Source organism: Oncorhynchus clarkii, unplaced genomic scaffold (genome assembly GCF_045791955.1).
Source record: "Oncorhynchus clarkii lewisi isolate Uvic-CL-2024 unplaced genomic scaffold, UVic_Ocla_1.0 unplaced_contig_12165_pilon_pilon, whole genome shotgun sequence".
Lineage (NCBI taxonomy): Eukaryota > Metazoa > Chordata > Actinopteri > Salmoniformes > Salmonidae > Oncorhynchus > Oncorhynchus clarkii.
Window position 1 is genome coordinate 24,163 of NW_027258003.1, and position 22,338 is coordinate 46,500.

The following is a 22,338-nucleotide window of genomic DNA, read 5'->3' on the forward strand; positions in this document are numbered from 1 at the left end:
CAGTGATGTACTGGGCCGTACGCACAACCCTCTGAAGTGCCTTGCGGTCGGAGGCCGAGCAGTTGCCCTACCAGGCAGTGATGCAACCAGTCAGGATGAACTCGATTTTGCAGCTGTAGAACCTTTTGAGGATCTGAGGACCCATGACAAATCTTTTCAGTCTACTGAGGGGGAATAGATTTTGTCGTGCCCTCTTCACAACTGTCTTGGTGTGCTGTCATGTTAGTTTGTTGGTGATGTGGACACCAAGGAATTTGTAGCTCTCAACCTGCTCCACTACAGCCCCGTCGATGAGAATGGGGGCGTGCTCGGTCCTCCTTTTGCCTTGTCTTGATCACGTTGAGGGAGAGGTTGTTGTCCTACCACCACACGGCCAGGTCTCGGACCTCCTCCCTATAGGCTGTCTCGTTGTTGTCGGTGATCAGGCCTACCACTGTTGTGTCATCGTCAAACTTAATGATGGTGTTGGAGTCATGCCTGGCCGTGCAGTCATGAGTGAACAGGGAGTACAGGAGGGGACTGAGTACGCACCCATGAGGGGCCCCTGTGTTGAGGATCAGCATGGCAGATGTGTTGTTACCTACCCTTACCACCTGGGGGCAGGCCCGTCAGGAAGTCCAGGATCCAGTTGCAGAGGGAGGTGTTTAGTCCCAGGGTCCTTAGTTTAGTGATGAGCTTTGAGGGCACTATGGTGTTGATCGCTGAGTTGTAGTCAATGAATAGCATTCTCACATAGGTGTTCCTTTTGTCCAGGTGGGAAAGGGCAGTGTGGAGTGCAATAGAGATTGCATCATCTGTGGATCTGTTGGCGGTATTCAAATTGGAGTGGCTCGAGGGTTTCTGGGATAATGGTGTTGAAGTGATAATGGTGTTGACCAGCCTTTAAAAGCACTTCATGGCTACAGACGTGAGTGCTACGGGTCGGTAGTCATTTAAGCAGATTACCTTAGTGTTCTTGGGCACAGGGACTATGGTGGTCTGCTTAAAACATGTTGGTATTACAGACTCGGACAGGGAGAGGTTGAAAATGTCAGTGAAGACACTTGCCGGTCAGCGCATGCTCGCAGTACACGTCCTGACAATCCATCTGGCCCTGCGGCCTTGTGAAAGTTGACCTGTTTAAAGGTTTTACTCACATCAGCTACGGAGAGCGTGATCGCACAGTCGTCTGGAACACCTGGTTCTCTCATGCATGTTATTTTTTTTCCACCTTTGTTTAACCAGGTAGGCCAGTTGAGAACAAGTTCTCAATTACAACTGCGACCTGGCCAAGATAAAGCAAAGCAGTGCGACAAAAACAACAACACAGAGTTGCACATAAACAAACGTACAGTCAATAACACAATATAAAAATATATGTACAGTGTGTGCAAATGTAGAAGAGTAGGGAGGTAAGGCAATAAATAGGCCATAGAGGCTAAATAAAAACAATTTAGCATTAATACTGGAATGATAGATGTGCAGATGATGATGTGCAAGTAGATACTGGGGTGCAAAAGAGCAAGAGGATAAATAACAATATGGGGGTAGTTGGGTGTGCTATTTACAGATTGGCTGTGTACAGGTACAGTGATCGGCAAGCTGCTCTGACAGCTGATGCTTAAAGTTAGAGAGGGAGATGTAAGACTCCAGCTTCAGTGATTTTTGAAATTCGCTCCAGTCATTGGCAGCAAAGAACTGGAAGGAAAGGCGGCAAAAGGAGGAATAGGCTTTGGGGATGACCAGTGAAATATACCTGCTGGAGCGCGTGCTACGGGTGGGTGTTGCTATGGTGACCAGTGAGCTGAGATAAGGTGGAGCTTTACCTAGCATAGACTTATAGATGACCTGGAGCCAGTGGGTTTGGCGACGAATATGTAGTGAGGGCCAGCCAACGAGAGCATACAGGTCGCAGTGGTGGGTGGTGAATGGGGCTTTGGTGACCAAACAGATGGCACTGTGATAGACTGCATCCAGTTTGCTGAGTAGAGTGTTGGAGGCTATTTTATAAAGGACATCACCGGAGTCAAAGATCGGCAGGATAGTCAGTTTTACGAGGGTATGTTCGGCAGCATGAGTTAAGGAGGCTTTGTTGCGAAATAGGAAGCCGATTCTAGATTTAATTTTGGATTGGAGATTCTTAATGTGAGTCTGGAAGGAGAGTTTACAGTCTAACCAGACACCTAGGTATGTGTAGTTGTCCACATATTCTAAGTCAGAACCGTCCGGAGTAGTGATGCTAGTCGGGCGGGAGGGTGCGAGCCGCAATCGGTTGAAGAGCATGCACTTAGTTTTACTTGCATTTAAAAGCAGTTGTAGGCGTTGGAAATAGTGTTGTATGGCATTGAAGCTCATTTGGAGGTTTGTTAGCACAGTGTCCAAAGAAGGGCCAGATGTATACAGAATGGTGTCGTCTCACCAGCAGCAAGAGGGACATCATTGATATATACAGAGAAAAGAGTCGGCCCAAGAACTGAACCCTGTGGCACCCCCATAGGGACTGCCAGAGGTCCGGACAACAGGCCCTCCGATTTGACACACTGAACTCTATCTGAGAAGTAGTTGGTGAACCAGGCGATGCAGTCATTTGAGAAACCAAGGCTATTGAGTCTGCCAATAAGAATCCGGTGATTGACAGAATCGAAAGCCTTGGCAGGTCGATGAAGACGGCTGCACTGTACTGTCTTTTATTGTTGGTGATAATGATAGCGTTTAGGACCTTGAGCGTGGCTGAGGTGCACCCTTGACCAGCTCGGAAACCAGATTGCATAGTGGAGAAGGTACGGTGATTTGTTTGTTAACCTGGCTTTTGAATATTTTAGAATGATTTTATTTGTCTCGAAGCGTAGAAGTAGTTTAGCTCATCTGGTAGGCTCGTGTCACTGGGCAGCTCTTGGCTGTGCTTCCCTTTGTAGTCTGTAATGGTTTCCAAGTCCTGCCACATCCGACAAGCGTCAGAGCCGGTGTAGTACGGTTCGATCTTAGTCCTGTATTTACACTTTGCCTGTTTGATGGTTCGTCAGGGATTTTGGAATTTCTTATAAGCTTCAGGATTAGAGTCCTGCTACTTAAAAGCGCCAGCCTTTAGCTTAGTGTGGATGTTGCCTGTAATCCATGGCTTCTGGTTGGGGTATGTATGTATGGTCACTGTCTCTACGCTGTGCTCACGTCTTTACGCTGTAGGATGCTGACGTCTCCACGCTGTAGGACGCTGACAGCAATGAGCATCTCAGGGAGGGATGGCAGCGCTCCTTAACACCTTTGGACTCCACACTGTGGTGTTCACACTACACCAAGTTTCATTGTAATATTTCTTGGTGGCTATTGAAGTTTTTTATTGAACTATTTATCAAATGGACAGAGGCGGCTGATCTTCCAGCCCAGGGAAGGAAAAATTCCTCTGACGTCCGGGAGTCACTGTACCACTAATGGAGGGCCACATATTCTTTCACAGGCAAGATTCAGAAAGCTGTTCCTACTGTGTTGTCTGTACAGCAGGTGGCGACATGGAGGCACAAGTAGATTCCAACTGAAACATGACATCACAGGCTGGGCTAAACAATTCCAGGGTTAAAAATACATGATTAGACTACAGAAGCAGTTGGACTCTTTGACTGTATGATACGGGAGCACAATAGGGTTATATACTGTACTAACTTACAAGGTTGAATTATACTGTCTAGTCATTACAACAAAAGTTCAGTTTGAGGAATTACAGAATGCAGACAGATTAAAACAAGACTGAAAAACAGAAACCAAAGAACCTTTATTAAATAGTAATGAGGTTTCAGTTGGATTTTCTTCATTCCAAAAAACAACTATACCACGGTTTTAGTTTTAGTGTGAATCAAGGCTCCCTGCATAGTAGGATGGGGGGGCAGGTGTTCCCCAAAACAGAACCAGAGAGAGGGTGTATTAGTTTTAACTCGCCCAGTGCTCCGGGACACTTTAGGACCAATGAAATGGTCTAAAAAATGTGCCCGGGACAGTTATTGACCACTGTGTGATGTTACAGAGTCCTGCTTGTATTGACCACTGTGTGTAGTTAAAAGTCTTGCTTGTACCGTCTCAGGTAGCCCGGTCAAGATCTGGTCCTACCGTCTCAGGTAGCTCGGTCCAGATCTGGTCGTACCGTCTCAGGTAGCCCGGTCCAGATCTGGTCGTACCGTCTCAGGTAGCCCGGTCCAGATCTGGTCTGAATGTCAAGCTAAACCAAGTGAAACAAGGTGGGGGAAAAAGGTTTGTTTGTAGAGTAAGGAGACAGTACTGTAAGTGGTTACACATCAGCAACATGTTGTAGTATTAGCCAGCAGAAACAGCAGACAGCAGTCACTTTGGGAAGTATAGACCTGACTCCAGATCAGCTCATAGAAGACTGTTCCTGTGCTCCTCCATGCTGCAGAACAGACATGTTGTGAAGATCATTCAAACCTGTTAAATGTATCAATGTCTAATAGAAAGTACCTCTCGACTCTTTCCAGATTTGGTTGTTTTACAAAGTGGGATTAAAATAGATTTGTCATTTTTTTGTCAACGATCTACACAAAATACTCCGTCACAGTGGAAGAAAGATTCTAACATCTGTAAAAAAGAAAGAAATAAAACACTAATATATTGTGATTAGATAAGTATTCAACCCCCTGAGTCAATACATGTCAATACACGATTACACCTGTGTCTTTCTGGGTAAGTCTCTAAGAGCTTTTATATTCTTCAAGCTCTGTCAAGTTGGTTGTTGATCATTGCTAGACTGCCATTTTGCCATAGATTTTCAAGTAGTTTTAAGTAAAAACTGTAACTAGGCCACACAGAAACATTCAATGTCATCTTGGTAAGCAACTCAAATGTATACTGAACAAAAATAGATAAGTGTTGATCCCATGTTTAATGAGCTGAAATAAAAGATCCCAGAAATGTTTCATACGCACAAAAAGCTTATTTCACTCAAATGTTGTGCACTAATTTGTTGACATCCATTAGTGAGCATTTATCCTTTGCCAAGATAATCCATCCACCTCACAGGTGTGTTTTATCAAAAAGCTGATTAAACAGCATGGCCATTACACAGGTGCACCTTGTGCTGGGGACAATAAAAGGCCACAAAAATGTGCAGTTTTGTCACACAGCACAATGCCAAGAAGTCTCAAGTTTTGAGGGAGCGTGCGATTGGCATGCTGACGGCAAGAACGTCCGCCAGAGCTGTTGCCTGATAATTTAATGTTAATTTCTACCATAAGCCGCCTTCGACGCAGTTTTAGAGAATTTGGCAGTACGTCCAACCAGCCTCAGACCACGTGTAACCACTGTAGCCCAGGACCTCCATAACCAGCTTCTTCACCTGCGGGATTGTTTGAGACCAGCCAGCTAGACAGCTGATGAAACTGTGGGTTTGCACAACAAGAAGAATTTCTGTACAAACTGTCAAAAACTGTCTCAGGGAAGCTCATCTGCGTGTTCGGCGTCGTAACCATCTTCAGTGGGAAAATGCTCACCTTCAATTGTCACTGGCACGCTGGAGAAGTGTGCTCTTCACGGATTAATCCCAGTTTCAACTGTCCCGGGCAGATGGCAGACAGTGTGTATGGCGTTGAGTGTACGAGAGGTTTGCTGATGTCAACGTTGTGAACAGAGTACCCCATGGTGGAGGTGGGGTTATGGTGTTTGCTGATGTCAACGTTGTGAACAGAGTACCCCATGGTGGTGGCGGGGTTATGGTATGGGCAGGCATAAACTATGGATAATGAACACAACTGCATTTTGTCGATGGCAATTTGAATGCACAGAGATACCGTGATGAGATCCTGAGGCCCATTGTCGTGCCATTCATCCACCGCCATCACCTCATGTTTCAGTATGATAATGCACAGGCCCATGTCACAAGGATCTGAACACAATTCCTGGAAGCTGAAAATGTCCCAGTTCTTCCATGGCCTGCATACTCACCAGACATGTCACTAATTGAGCAGTTTGGGATGCTCTGTATCAACGTGTATGACACGGTGTTCCAGTTCCTGCCAATATCCAGCAACTGCACACAGCCATTGAAGAGGAGTGGCATAACATTCCACAGGTCACAATTAACAGCCTTATCAACTCTATGCGATGGAGATGTGTTGCGGTGCTTGAGGCAAATGGGGGTCACACCAAATGGGCGGCAGGGTAGCCTAGTGGTTAGAGTGTTAGACTAGTAACCGAAAGGTTGCAAGTTCAAATCGCCGAGCTGACAAGGTACAAATCTGTCGTTCTGCCCCTGAACAGGCAGTTAACCCACTGTTCCTAGGCCGTCATTGAAAATAAGAATTTGTTCTTAACTGACTTGCCTAGTTAAATAAAGGTAAAACATTTTTTTTAAAAGATACTGACTGGTTTTCTGATCCATGCACATACCTTTTTGTTAAGGTATCTGTGGCCAACAGATGCATATCTGTATTTCAAGTCATGTGAAATCCATAGATTAGGGTCTAATTGACTGATTTCCTTATGACCTGTAACTCAGTAGAATCTTTGAAATTGTAGCATGTTGCGTTTATATTTTTGTTCAGTGTATATTTGGCCTTGTATTTTAACTTTTTGTCCTGCTGAAAGGTGAATTCATCTCCCAGTGTCTGTTGGAAAGCAGACTGAACCAGGTCTTCCTCTAGGATTTTGTCGGTGCTTAGCTCCATTCGGTTATTTTTTATCCTGAAAACCTCCCCAGTCCTTAATGATGAAAAGCACACCCATAACATGATGCAGTCACCACCATGCTTGAAAATATGGAGAGTGGTACTCAGTGATGTGTTGTATTGGATGTGCCCCAAACATTATGTCCTGAATTTCTTTGACATTTTTTGTAGTATTTCTCTAGTGCCGTACAAAAGGATGCATGTTTTAGAATATTTGTATTCTGTAGAGGCATCCTTCTTTTCACTCTGTCATTCAAGTTAGTATTGTGGAGTAACTACAATGTTGTTGATCCATCCTCAGTTTTCTATCACAGCCATTAAACTCTAACTGTTTTAAAGTCACTGGCCTTATGGTGAAATCCCTGAGCAATTTCTTTCCTCTCCTGCAACTGAGTTAGGAAGGACACCTGCATCTTTGTAGTGACTTGGTATATTGATATGCTATCCAAAGTGTAATTAAAAACTTCACCCTGCTCAAAGAGATAATCAATGTCTGCTTTTTATTTTACCCATCTACCAATAGGTGCCCTTCTTTGCAAAGCATTGGAAAACCTCTCTGGTCTTTGTGGTTGTATCTGTGTTTTGAAATTCACTGCTCGACTGAGGGACCTTACAATTATCTGTATGTGTGGGGTACAGAGATAAGGTAGTCATTCAAGAAACATGCTAAACAGTATTATTGCACACAGACTGAGTCCATGCAACTTGGTAAGCACATTTTTATTCCTGAACTTATTTAGGCTGGCCATAATAAAGGGGTTGAATACTTACGGACTAAAAAAGTATAGAAACATAAATTCACCTTGACATTATGGGGTATTATTGTGTGTAGGCCAGTGACATTGAATCCATTTTAAATTCAGGCTGTAACACAACATGTGTAAAAAGTCCAGGGCTGTGAAGACTTTCTGAAGGCGCTCTATACAGTGTGTCTAGTTGGATCTAAGATCAGAGTTATACTGCATCTGGCACGGCCTTCTGTCAAAACATACTGATTGGTGAATGATTCCATGGTAGGTAAGATGTTTCTGTGTAAAACTGATTTCTGAGTGCTGATACAGTTCCATACCACAACTTAGAGTTTAGATCTGTCACTATAGTCTTTAGTCATGTCTGATAGAATATCCCAAGGACTTCTAGACCAATCATGTCTGGTAGAATATCCCAAGGACTTCTAGACCAATCATGTCTGGTAGAATATCCCAAGGACTTCTAGACCAATCATGTCTGGTAGAATATCCCAAAGACTTCTAGACCAATCATGTCTGGTAGAATATCCCAAGGACTTCTAGACCAATCATGTCTGGTAGAATATCCCAAGGACTTCTAGAACAATCATGTCTGGTAGAATATCCCAAAGACTTCTAGACCAATCATGTCTGGTAGAATATCCCAAGGACTTCTAGACCAATCATGTCTGGTAGAATATCCCAAGGACTTCTAGAACAATCATGTCTGGTAGAATATCCCAAAGACTTCTAGACCAATCATGTCTGGTAGATTATCCCAAAGGACTTCTAGACCCAATCGTCAGTCTCAGAGTCACTTCTATCAGAGACGGGTGGAGCGGATTGGCTGTTGAAGTGCATGTCCTACCCCTCCATCAGGACAGGTCAGTTTTGGTTCTTAAAGAGTCCATGAACCCCCTCCCTGTGTCTCACTGCCATAGCACGCCCTAACCTAGACTCACTGCCACAGCACGCCCTAACCTAGTCTCACTGCCACAGCACGCCCTAACCTAGTCTCACTGCCACAGCACGCCCTAACCCAGTCTCTCTCACTGCCACAGCACGCCCTAACCCAGTCTCTCTCACTGCCACAGCACGCCCTAACCCAGTCTCTCTCACTGCCACAGCACGCCCTAACCCAGTCTCTCTCACTGCCACAGCACGCCCTAACCCAGTCTCTCTCACTGCCACAGTACGGCAGCCATGTTGTCTGTTCCCCACCCATGGTGTCCTCTCCATTAACAAAAGCTGAAGAACATACACACATCCAGGTACTTTCCACAGGTGCTGGAGTTCTAGGTAAACTCATGGAAAACAGAAAGGAAAACGCCACACTGCTGCTCATGCTCCCAGATATTTATTTATAACAATGTTTCCACCATTAGGTCCTGGATACCTGATGAAGACCTAAGGGTGGAAACGTTATAGATAAATATCTGGGAGCATGAGCAGCAGTGTGGCATTTTCCTTTCTGTTTTCCCATGGTCTGTAGTTAGTCCACCAATAACCCATTGTCTGTAGTTAGTCCACCAATAACCCATGGTCTGTAGTTAGTCCACCAATAACCCATGGTCTGTAGTTAGTCCACCAATAACCCATGGACTCTTCCTCATTAACCCATGGTCTGTAGTTAGTCCACCAATAACCCATGGTCTGTAGTTAGTCCACCATTAACCCATGGTCTGTAGTTAGTCCACCAATAACCCATGGTCTGTAGTTAGTCCACCAATAACCCATGGTCTGTAGTTAGTCCACCAATAACCCATGGTCTGTAGTTAGTCCACCAATAACCCATGGACTCTTCCTCATTAACCCATAGTCTGCAGTTAGTCCACCATTAACCCATGGTCTCTTCTCCATTAATCCATGGTGTCTAATGGTCTGTAGTCCATTAACACTATTCTCCTACTGCTCAAGACGTGTTGTAGTTAGCTGTATCCTTCCCAAAGTTGTAATAGTTGTCCATGTCGTCCATGTTGGCCGTGGTGAGCTTGGTGAGGTTCTGGGAGCCTCCATTATCCATGTTGTTGTTTGCCCCTGAGGTCCCAAAGTCAAAGTTGTCCTCCTCATAGTGGCCCTGGCCCTCCATCTCAGGAAGAGCATCTGGGAACACACAGAGAAACAGGGCTGTTAGGGAGAGTACAGTGGTTGAACCAACCCCAACCCAGAACACAGTGGTTGAACCAACCCCAACCCAGAACACAGTGGTTGAACCAACCCCAACCCAGAACACAGTGGTTGAACCAACCCCAACCCAGAACACAGTGGTTGAACCAACCCCAACCCAGAACACAGTGGTTGTACCAACCCCAACCCAGAACACAGTGGTTGAACCAAACCCAACCCAGAGGTAGAACCAACCCCAACCCAGAACAGTGGTAGAACAAACCCCAACCCATAACAGTGGTAGAACAAACCCTAACCCCAACCCAGAACACAGTGGTCAAACCAACCCCAGCCCAGAACAGTGGTAGAACAAACCCCAACCCAGAACACAGTGGTAGAACCAACCCTAACCCCAACCCAGGACAGTGGTAGAACAAACCCCAACCCAGAACACAGTGGTAGAACCAACCCTAACCCCAACCCAGAACAGTGGTAGAACCAACCCTAACCCCAACCGAGAACACAGTGGTTGAACAAACCCTAACTCAGAACACAGTGGTAGAACCAACCCCAACCCAGAACACAGTGGTAGGACCAACCCTAACCCCAACCCAGAGGTTGAACAAACCCAGAACCCAGTGGTTGAACCAACCCAGAACCCAGTGGTTGAACCTACCCAGAACCCAGTGGTTGAACCAACCCTAACCCCAACCCAGAACACAGTGGTAGAACAAACCCTAACCCCAACCCAGAACACAGTGTAAGAACAAACCCTAACCCCAACCCAGAACACAGTGGTAGAACCAACAGGATCACAAACAAAGTTTTAACAAACAGGATATACAACCACCAAGTCAGGCTGCTCATTGACTGTTACGAACACTAAGCCTACAATAAGAAGGCTACAGGTATGTTAGTTAGGTGGCTGAATAAATAAGTGATGGATCGTGAGATGAGAGGAAGGAGAGTAAAGGCCTACCTTGTCCATCAGGGGAGATGTTCATGCTGGGTTAGGGTTATGGTAAACGGGTAAAGCCCCACCTTGTCCGTCAGGGGAGATGTCCATGCTGGGTTAGGGTTAGGGTAAAGGGTTAGGGATAAAGCCCCACCTTGTCCGTCAGGGGGGATGTTCATGCTGGGTTAGGGTAAAGGGTTAGGGATAAAGCCCCACCTTGTCCGTCAGGGGGGATGTTCATGCTGGGTTAGGGTAAAGGGTTAGGGATAAAGCCCCACCTTGTCCGTCAGGGGAGATGTTCATGCTGGGTTAGGGTAAAGGGTTAGGGATAAAGCCCCACCTTGTCCGTCAGGGGAGATGTTCATGCTGGGTTAGGGTAAAGGGTTAGGGATAAAGCCCCACCTTGTCCGTCAGGGGAGATGTTCATGCTGGGTTAGGGTAAAGGGTTTGTTCTTAGGGTAAAGGGTTTGGTCTTAGGGTAAAGGGTTTGGTCTTAGGGTAAAGGGTTAGGGTAAAGGGTTTGGTCTTAGGGTAAAGGGTTTGGTCTTAGGGTAAAGGGTAAAAGCATTAGGGTAAATGGTTTGGTCTTAGGGTAAAGGGTTAGGGCATAGGGTTTGGTCTTAGGGTAAAGAGTTTGGTCTTAGGGTAAAGGGTTAGGTCTTAGGGTAAATCGTTAGGGTAAAGCGTTAGGGTAAAGCGTTAGGGTAAAGCGTTAGGGTAAAGCGTTAGGGGTTTGGTCTCAGGGTAAAGGGTTTGGGTTAAGGTAAATGGTTAGGGTAAAGGGTTAGGGGTCAAGCCCTACCTTGTCCGTCAGGTGAGATGTCCATGCCGTGTTTGACCTTCATGTGTCGGCTGAGGTTCCCCTTCAGGTTAAACTTGGAGGAGCAGTAAGGACACTTGAAGGGTTTGGAGCCGGCGTGGAGGTGCATGTGACCCAGCAGGTTGTACATTCTGTTGAACGACTTCCCGCACACCTGGAAAAGTCAAAGCACGAGTAACAGTATATGTTCATAATCGTGATCGATTGGCTTGACAACATCAGGACATGGCTATTAACTGTAGTCCCTGCTACAAGTCCCTATTTGAGGGAGTAACCAACCCCCAAGACCTAACTGTAGTCCCTGCTACCAGTCCCTATTAACCAACCCCCAAGACCTAACTGTAGTCCCTGCTACCAGTCCCTATTTGAGGGAGTAACCAACCCCCAAGACCTAACTGTAGTCCCTGCTACCAGTCCCTATTAACCAACCCCCAAGACCTAACTGTAGTCCCTGCTACCAGTCCCTATTAACCAACCCCCAAGACCTAACTGTAGTCCCTGCTACCAGTCCCTATTAACCAACCCCCAAGACCTAACTGTAGTCCCTGCTACCAGTCCCTATTAACCAACCCCCAAGACCTAACCGTAGTCCCTGGCTGCTACCAGTCCCTATTAACCAACCCCCAAGACCTAACTGTAGTCCCTGGCTGCTACCAGTCCCTATTAACCAACCCCCAAGACCTAACCGTAGTCCCTGGCTGCTACCAGTCCCTATTAACCAACCCCCAAGACCTAACTGTAGTCCCTGCTACCAGTCCCTATTAACCAACCCCCAAGACCTAACTGTAGTCCCTGCTACCAGTCCCTATTAACCAACCCCCAAGACCTAACTGTAGTCCCTGGCTGCTAGCAGTCCCTATTAACCAACCCCCAAGACCTAACCGTAGTCCCTGGCTGCTACCAGTCCCTATTAACCAACCCCCAAGACCTAACTGTAGTCCCTGGCTGCTACCAGTCCCTATTAACCAACCCCCAAGACCTAACTGTAGTCCCTGGCTGCTACCAGTCCCTATTAACCAACCCCCAAGAATTAACTGTAGTCCCTGCTACCAGTCCCTATTAACCAACCCCCAATACCTAACTGTAGTCCATGGCTGCTACCAGTCCCTATTAACCAACCCCCAAGACCTAACTGTAGTCCCTGCTACCAGTCCCTATTAACCAACCCCCAAGACCTAACTGTAGTCACTGCTACCAGTCCCTATTAACCAACCCCCAAGACCTAACCGTAGTCCCTGGCTGCTACCAGTCCCTATTAACCAACCCCCAAGACCTAACTGTAGTCCCTGCTACCAGTCCCTATTAACCAACCCCCAAGACCTAACTGTAGTCCCTGCTACCAGTCCCTATTAACCAACCCCCAAGACCTAACCGTAGTCCCTGGCTGCTACCAGTCCCTATTAACCAACCCCCAAGACCTAACCGTAGTCCCTGGCTGCTACCAGTCCCTATTAACCAACCCCCAAGACCTAACCATAGTCCCTGGCTGCTACCAGTCCCTATTAACCAACCCCCAAGACCTAACTGTAGTCCCTGGCTGCTACCAGTCCCTATTAACCAACCCCCAAGACCTAACCGTAGTCCCTGGCTGCTACCAGTCCCTATTAACCAACCCCCAAGACCTAACCGTAGTCCCTGGCTGCTACCAGTCCCTATTAACCAACCCCCAAGACCTAATCGTAGTCCCTGGCTGCTACCAGTCCCTATTAACCAACCCCCAAGACCTAACCGTAGTCCCTGGCTGCTACCAGTCCCTATTAACCAACCCCCAAGACCTAACCGTAGTCCCTGGCTGCTACCAGTCCCTATTAACCAACCCCCAATACCTAACTGTAGTCCATGGCTGCTACCAGTCCCTATTAACCAACCCCCAAGACCTAACTGTAGTCCCTGCTACCAGTCCCTATTAACCAACCCCCAAGACCTAACTGTAATCACTGCTACCAGTCCCTATTAACCAACCCCCAAGACCTAACTGTAGTCACTGCTACCAGTCCCTATTAACCAACCCCCAAGACCTAACCGTAGTCCCTGCTACCAGTCCCTATTAACCAACCCCCAAGACCTAACCGTAGTCCCTGGCTGCTGCCAGTCCCTATTAACCAACCCCCAAGACCTAACTGTAGTCCCTGGCTGCTACCAATCCCTATTAACCAACTCCCAAGACCTAACCGTAGTCCCTGGCTGCTACCAGTCCCTATTAACCAACCCCCAAGACCTAACCGTAGTCCCTGGCTGCTACCAGTCCCTATTAACCAACCCCCAAGACCTAACTGTAGTCCCTGCTACCAGTCCCTATTAACCAACCCCCAAGACCTAACTGTAGTCCCTGCTACCAGTCCCTATTAACCAACCTCCAAGACCTAACTGTAGTCACTGCTACCAGTCCCTATTAACCAACCCCCAAGACCTAACTGTAGTCACTGCTACCAGTCCCTATTAACCAACCCCCAAGACCTAACCGTAGTCCCTGGCTGCTACCAGTCCCTATTAACCAACCCCCAAGACCTAACCGTAGTCCTTGGCTGCAACCAATCCCTATTAACCAACCCCCAAGACCTAACCATAGTCCCTGGCTGCTACCAGTCCCTATTAACCAACCCCCAAGACCTAACTGTAGTCCCTGCTACCAGTCCCTATTAACCAACCCCCAAGACCTAACTGTAGTCCCTGGCTGCTACCAGTCCCTATTAACCAACCCCCAAGACCTAACTGTAGTCCATGCTACCAGTCCCTATTAACCAACCCCCAAGACCTAACTGTAGTCCCTGCTACCAGTCCCTATTAACCAACCCCCAAGACCTAACTGTAGTCCCTGCTACCAGTCCCTATTAACCAACCCCCAAGACCTAACCGTAGTCCCTGGCTGCTACCAGTCCCTATTAACCAACCCCCAAGACCTAACTGTAGTCCCTGCTACCAGTCCCTATTAACCAACCCCCAAGACCTAACTGTAGTCCCTGGCTGCTACCAGTCCCTATTAACCAACCCCCAAGACCTAACTGTAGTCCCTGCTACCAGTCCCTATTAACCAACCCCCAAGACCTAACTGTAGTCCCTGCTACCAGTCCCTATTAACCAACCCCCAAGACCTAACTGTAGTCCCTGCTACCAGTCCCTATTAACCAACCCCCAAGACCTAACCGTAGTCCCTGGCTGCTACCAGTCCCTATTAACCAACCCCCAAGACCTAACCATAGTCCCTGGCTGCTACCAGTCCCTATTAACCAACCCCCAAGACCTAACTGTAGTCCCTGGCTGCTACCAGTCCCTATTAACCAACCCCCAAGACCTAACCGTAGTCCCTGGCTGCTACCAGTCCCTATTAACCAACCCCCAAGACCTAACCATAGTCCCTGGCTGCTACCAGTCCCTATTAACCAACCCCCAAGACCTAACTGTAGTCCCTGGCTGCTACCAGTCCCTATTAACCAACCCCCAAGACCTAACCGTAGTCCCTGGCTGCTACCAGTCCCTATTAACCAACCCCCAAGACCTAACCGTAGTCCCTGGCTGCTACCAGTCCCTATTAACCAACCCCCAAGACCTAACCGTAGTCCCTGGCTGCTACCAGTCCCTATTAACCAACCCCCAAGACCTAACCGTAGTCCCTGGCTGCTACCAGTCCCTATTAACCAACCCCCAAGACCTAACCGTAGTCCCTGGCTGCTACCAGTCCCTATTAACCAACCCCCAAGACCTAACCGTAGTCCCTGGCTACCAGTCCCTATTAACCAACCCCCAAGACCTAACTGTAGTCCCTGCTACCAGTCCCTATTAACCAACCCCCAAGACCTAACTGTAGTCACTGCTACCAGTCCCTATTAACCAACCCCCAAGACCTAACTGTAATCACTGCTACCAGTCCCTATTAACCAACCCCCAAGACCTAACTGTAGTCACTGCTACCAGTCCCTATTAACCAACCCCCAAGACCTAACCGTAGTCCCTGCTACCAGTCCCTATTAACCAACCCCCAAGACCTAACCGTAGTCCCTGGCTGCTGCCAGTCCCTATTAACCAACCCCCAAGACCTAACTGTAGTCCCTGGCTGCTACCAGTCCCTATTAACCAACCCCCAAGACCTAACCGTAGTCCCTGGCTGCTACCAGTCCCTATTAACCAACCCCCAAGACCTAACTGTAGTCCCTGCTACCAGTCCCTATTAACCAACCTCCAAGACCTAACTGTAGTCACTGCTACCAGTCCCTATTAACCAACCCCCAAGACCTAACTGTAGTCACTGCTACCAGTCCCTATTAACCAACCCCCAAGACCTAACCGTAGTCCCTGGCTGCTACCAGTCCCTATTAACCAACCCCCAAGACCTAACCGTAGTCCTTGGCTGCTACCAATCCCTATTAACCAACCCCCAAGACCTAACCATAGTCCCTGGCTGCTACCAGTCCCTATTAACCAACCCCCAAGACCTAACTGTAGTCCCTGCTACCAGTCCCTATTAACCAACCCCCAAGACCTAACTGTAGTCCCTGGCTGCTACCAGTCCCTATTAACCAACCCCCAAGACCTAACTGTAGTCCCTGCTACCAGTCCCTATTAACCAACCCCCAAGACCTAACTGTAGTCCCTGCTACCAGTCCCTATTAACCAACCCCCAAGACCTAACTGTAGTCCCTGCTACCAGTCCCTATTAACCAACCCCCAAGACCTAACCGTAGTCCCTGGCTGCTACCAGTCCCTATTAACCAACCCCCAAGACCTAACTGTAGTCCCTGCTACCAGTCCCTATTAACCAACCCCCAAGACCTAACTGTAGTCCCTGGCTGCTACCAGTCCCTATTAACCAACCCCCAAGACCTAACTGTAGTCCCTGCTACCAGTCCCTATTAACCAACCCCCAAGACCTAACTGTAGTCCCTGCTACCAGTCCCTATTAACCAACCCCCAAGACCTAACTGTAGTCCCTGCTACCAGTCCCTATTAACCAACCCCCAAGACCTAACCGTAGTCCCTGGCTGCTACCAGTCCCTATTAACCAACCCCCAAGACCTAACCATAGTCCCTGGCTGCTACCAGTCCCTATTAACCAACCCCCAAGACCTAACTGTAGTCCCTGGCTGCTACCAGTCCCTATTAACCAACCCCCAAGACCTAACCGTAGTCCCTGGCTGCTACCAGTCCCTATTAACCAACCCCCAAGACCTAACCATAGTCCCTGGCTGCTACCAGTCCCTATTAACCAACCCCCAAGACCTAACTGTAGTCCCTGGCTGCTACCAGTCCCTATTAACCAACCCCCAAGACCTAACCGTAGTCCCTGGCTGCTACCAGTCCCTATTAACCAACCCCCAAGACCTAACCGTAGTCCCTGGCTGCTACCAGTCCCTATTAACCAACCCCCAAGACCTAACCGTAGTCCCTGGCTGCTACCAGTCCCTATTAACCAACCCCCAAGACCTAACCGTAGTCCCTGGCTGCTACCAGTCCCTATTAACCAACCCCCAAGACCTAACCGTAGTCCCTGGCTGCTACCAGTCCCTATTAACCAACCCCCAAGACCTAACCGTAGTCCCTGGCTGCTACCAGTCCCTATTAACCAACCCCCAAGACCTAACTGTAGTCCCTGCTACCAGTTCCTATTAACCAACCCCCAAGACCTAACTGTAGTCCCTGCTACCAGTCCCTATTAACCAACCCCCAAGACCTAACTGTAGTCACTGCTACCAGTCCCTATTAACCAACCCCCAAGACCTAAATGTAATCACTGCTACCAGTCCCTATTAACCAACCCCCAAGACCTAACTGTAGTCACTGCTACCAGTCCCTATTAACCAACCCCCAAGACCTAACCGTAGTCCCTGCTACCAGTCCCTATTAACCAACCCCCAAGACCTAACCGTAGTCCCTGGCTGCTGCCAGTCCCTATTAACCAACCCCCAAGACCTAACTGTAGTCCCTGGCTGCTACCAATCCCTATTAACCAACTCCCAAGACCTAACCGTAGTCCCTGGCTGCTACCAGTCCCTATTAACCAACCCCCAAGACCTAACTGTAGTCCCTGGCTGCTACCAATCCCTATTAACCAACCCCCAAGACCTAACTGTAGTCCCTGGCTGCTACCAGTCCCTATTAACCAACCCCCAAGACCTAACTGTAGTCCCTGGCTGCTACCAGTCCCTATTAACCAACCCCCAAGACCTAACCGTAGTCCCTGGCTACAACCAGTCCCTATTAACCAACCCCCAAGACCTAACTGTAGTCCCTGCTACCAGTCCCTATTAACCAACCCCCAAGACCTAACTGTAGTCCCTGCTTTGTTCTTAACTGACTTGCCTGGTTAAATAAAAGGTAAAATAATAAATAAATAAAAATAATACAGTATATAAACTCACCAGGTCATACAGTGCCTTGCGAAAGTATTCGGCCCCCTTGAACTTTGCGACCTTTTGCCACATTTCAGGCTTCAAACATAAAGATATAAAACTGTAATTTTTGTGAAGAATCAACAACAAGTGGGACACAATCATGAAGTGGAACGACATTTATTGGATATTTCAACAAATCAAAAACTGAAAAATTGGGCGTGCAAAATTTTTCAGCCCCCTTTAAGTTAATACTTTGTAGCGCCACCTTTTGCTGCAATTACAGCTGTAAGTCGCTTGGGGTATGTCTCTATCAGTTTTGCACATCGAGAGACTGACATTTTTTCCCATTCCTCCTTGCAAAACAGCTCGAGCTCAGTGAGGTTGGATGGAGAGCATTTGTGAACAGCAGTTTTCAGTTCTTTCCACAGATTCTGGATTGGATTCAGGTCTGGACTTTGACTTGGCCATTCTAACACCTGGATATGTTTATTTTTTAACCATTCCATTGTAGATTTTGCTTTATGTTTTGGATCATTGTCTTGTTGGAAGACAAATCTCCGTCCCAGTCTCAGGTCTTTTGCAGACTCCATCAGGTTTTCTTCCAGAATGGTCCTGTATTTGGCTCCATCCATTTTCCCATCAATTTTAACCATCTTCCCTGTCCCTGCTGAAGAAAAGCAGGCCCAAACCATGATGCTGCCACCACCATGTTTGACAGTGGGGATGGTGTGTTCAGCTGTGTTGCTTTTACGCCAAACACAACGTTTTGCATTGTTGCCAAAAAGTTCAATTTTGGTTTCATCTGACCAGAGCACCTTCTTCCACATGTTTGGTGTGTCTCCCAGGTGGCTTGTGGCAAACTTTAAACGACACTTTTTATGGATATCTTTAAGAAATGGCTTTCTTCTTGCCACTCTTCCATAAAGGCCAGATTTGTGCAATATACGACTGACTGATTGTTGTCCTATGGACAGAGTCTCCCACCTCAGCTGTAGATCTCTGCAGTTCATCCAGAGTGATCATGGGCCTCTTGGCTGCATCTCTGATCAGTCTTCTCCTTGTATGAGCTGAAAGTTTAGAGGGACGGCCAGGTCTTGGTAGATTTGCAGTGGTCTGATACTCCTTCCATTTCAATATTATCGCTTTCACAGTGCTCCTTGGGATGTTTAAAGCTTGGGAAATATTTTTGTATCCAAATCCGGCTTTAAACTTCTTCACAACAGTATCTCGGACCTGCCTGGTGTGTTCCTTGTTCTTCATGATGCTCTCTGCGCTTTTAACGGACCTCTGAGACTATCACAGTGCAGGTGCATTTATACGGAGACTTGATTACACACAGGTGGATTGTATTTATCATCATTAGTCATTTAGGTCAACATTGGATCATTCAGAGATCCTCACTGAACTTCTGGAGAGAGTTTGCTGCACTGAAAGTAAAGGGGCTGAATAATTTTGCACGCCCAATTTTTCAGTTTTTGAATTGTTAAAAAAGTTTGAAATATCCAATAAATGTCGTTCCACTTCATGATTGTGTCCCACTTGTTGTTGATTCTTCACAAAAAAATACAGTTTTATATCTTTATGTTTGAAGCCTGAAATGTGGCAAAAGGTCGCAAAGTTCAAGGGGGCCGAATACTTTCGCAAGGCACTGTATATAATATAATGTGAATATATAAACTCACCAGGTCATATATAATATATAAACTCACCAGGTCATATACCAGGCGCAACAACGACTCAGCCGCGAAGTGGTAGGCCACACAAGCTCAGGTTCGGGCTAGGCCCCTTAGTTCCAGTGAAGGGAGATCTTAACACTACAGCATTCAACGACATTCTAGACGATACTGTTCTTCCAACTGTGTTGCAACAGTTTGGGGAAGGCCCTTTCCTGTTTCAGCATGACAATGCCCCTGTGCACAAAGTGAGGTCTATACAGAAATGGTTTGTCGAGGTCGGTATGACTGGCCTGCACACAGCCCTGACCTCAACCCCACCGAACACCCATGGAATGAATTGGAACGCCAACTGCGAGCCAGACCTAATTGCCCAACATGAGTGCCCGACCTCACTAATGCTCTTGTGGCTGATTGGGAGCAAGTACCTGCAGCAATGTTCCATCTAGTGGAAAGCCTTCCCAGAAGAGTGGAGGCTGTTATATCAGCAAAGGGGGGGACCAACTCCATATTAATGTCCATCATTTTGGAATGAGATGTTTGACGAGAAGATGTCCACATACTTTTAGTAATGTAGTGTAAAGCCAACATGAAATGTGATACCAGGCCTATAGTGTCTGAAAAAGTGAATCCATTCTTCTCTAGCTAATAAAAACCTGTCTCCCTATCTTCTGAATCAAGCTTGTACTCAGTACAGTAGCCTATGCTTCGGAGGGGGGAGGGGCAGGTAGCATAAACACAGACAGGTAAAGATTTTCACCTGGCAGGCAGACAGAATACGTTTGAGTGACAGCGTGGGGGCTTTGTATAGGCGTTTTGTTGTAGGACTAGAAACAAATGCCTGGAACATAACATAACGTTATTAACCGGTTCCCATGCTTTTAAAATAACAGTTATGTTCCGGAACAGTATGGATCACGTTCCTTCCAGGTTCCCTTGCTGTTATTTTCCGGTTGTGTTCCCTGAACTTGTTCCAACCCTGGATATAAACTCACCTTGCATTTGAAGGGTTTGACGGGCAGGTGGACGATCATGTGCGTTTTGAGCGTCTGTTTCTGGATGAAGCTCTTGAAGCAGATGTGACACTGGAAGGGTCTGATGCTGTTGTGGATCAACATGTGTCTCTTCAGGTTGGCTGACAAGGTGAACTCACGGGAACACACCTCACACTTATGACCCTTCATTCCCTGACCAATAAGAACACAGGAGGACAGTTAGATGAGGACCATTGCAGAAGAATGAATGAACATGAAGTTACTTCAAATTCTGTAAAGAAGCTGAAGGAAAAGCATGACTATACTGGGATCAGACCTAGCTTGGTCAAATACTTCTAAAGGCTTGATGGTACTTAACTTGGTTGGCCTGTTTGGGATTATTGCATTCCATTGCACACTAAATCAAGCACAGCTCTAGTACTGATATGATTCATATGCATCTGAGCCAGGTCTGATTGGGATACATGAAAGATCATGTATTCTTTGTTCTAGATAGCAGACAGACAGACACAGGTAGCCCAGCGGTTAAGAGCTTTGGCCCAGTAACCGAAAGGTCGCTAGTTCGAATCCCCGAGTCGGCCAAGTTGAAAAGTCTGCCGTTCTGCCCTTGGGCAAGGCAGTTACCCCCAACAACTTCTCCTCTGGCGCCAATGACGTAGATGTCAATTAAGGCAGCCCCCCGCACCTCTCTGATTCAGAGAGATGGGTTAAATGTGGAAGACACATTTCAGTTGAATGCATTCAGTTGTGGATCTGACAAGGTATCCCCTTTCCCACAGTCAATCCAGTCCGTCTCAACCCACCGTGTCTGACCGTCTGTCTCAACCCATCGTGTCTGACCGTCTGGCTCAACCCACCGTGTCTGACTGTCCGTCTCCCCCACCCCTCGTATGTCTGTCCGTCCGTCCCCCCACCCCTCGTATGTCTGTCCGCCCCCCCCCCCCCCCCCCCACCCGTCTGTCGTATGTCTGTCTGTCCCCACCGCCCGTCTGTACGTCCGCCCCCACCCCCCGCGTCAGTCATCTAATCTATCCGCCCCCACGTCAGTCCTATCCGTCCCCACCCCCCGCGTCAGTCCGCTCGTCTCCATCTCTCAGGTTGGTCATCTAATCTATACCAACACCACTGACTGACTACACTTCTCAGGTTGGTCATCTAATCTATACCAACACCACTGACTGACTACACTTCTCAGTTTGGTCATCTAATCTATACCAACACCACTGACTGACTACACTTCTCAGGTTGGTCATCTAATCTATACCAACACCACTGACTACACCTCTCAGGTTGGTCATCTAATCTATACCAACACCACTGACTGACTACACTTCTCAGTTTGGTCATCTAATCTATACCAACACCACTGACTGACTACACTTCTCAGGTTGGTCATCTAATCTATACCAACACCACTGACTACATCTCTCAGGTTGGTCATCTAATCTACATCTCTCAGGTTGGTCATCTAATCTATACCAACACCACTGACTACATCTCTCAGGTTGGTCATCTAATCTACACCTCTCAGGTTGGTCATCTTATCTATACCAACACCACTGACTACATCTCTCAGGTTGGTCATCTAATCTACACCTCTCAGGTTGGTCATCTAATCTATACCAACACCACTGACTGACTACACTTCTCAGGTTGGTCATCTAATCTATACCAACACCACTGACTACATCTCTCAGGTTGGTCATCTAATCTATACCAACACCACTGACTACATCTCTCAGGTTGGTCATCTAATCTATACCAACACCACTGACTACATCTCTCAGGTTAGTCATCTAATCAGAACCAAGGACTATATACAGTTCCTGGAAATAACTACTTTTAATAAAGACTAACTAAACTGAACCACTGAGAGCATAGTCAGTCTACCATGGCCTTTGAAACCTTCTGGGTTATGGTTAGAACTAGGGGTTCCAGTGGTCTCAGATGGTCAGTACCTTGTGGGTGAGGGATGCTGGCGGAGGGCAAGGGTTAAAGGTCAGGGGTTAGAGTTAGGGTTTAGGTATGTTGTGGTTGAGGGATGCTGGTGGAGGGCTAGGGTTGAAGGTCAGCGGTTAGAGTTATGGTTTA

The 22,338-nt window shown here is 47.3% G+C and overlaps 1 protein-coding gene across 1 annotated transcript in view; it reads right to left on the bottom strand.

The window, feature by feature from the left end:
- Positions 1–8,861: 8,861 nt before the first annotated feature.
- The window catches only part of LOC139394458 (zinc finger protein 710-like), a 40,664-nt gene continuing 27,187 nt past the window's right edge, over positions 8,862–22,338 (bottom strand). Inside the window, 3 exon segments of the mRNA XM_071142525.1 lie at positions 8,862–9,475; positions 11,236–11,407; positions 20,248–20,439. Coding sequence (XP_070998626.1) covers positions 9,285–9,475; positions 11,236–11,407; positions 20,248–20,439 — 555 coding nt within the window. The 3' untranslated portion in view covers positions 8,862–9,284.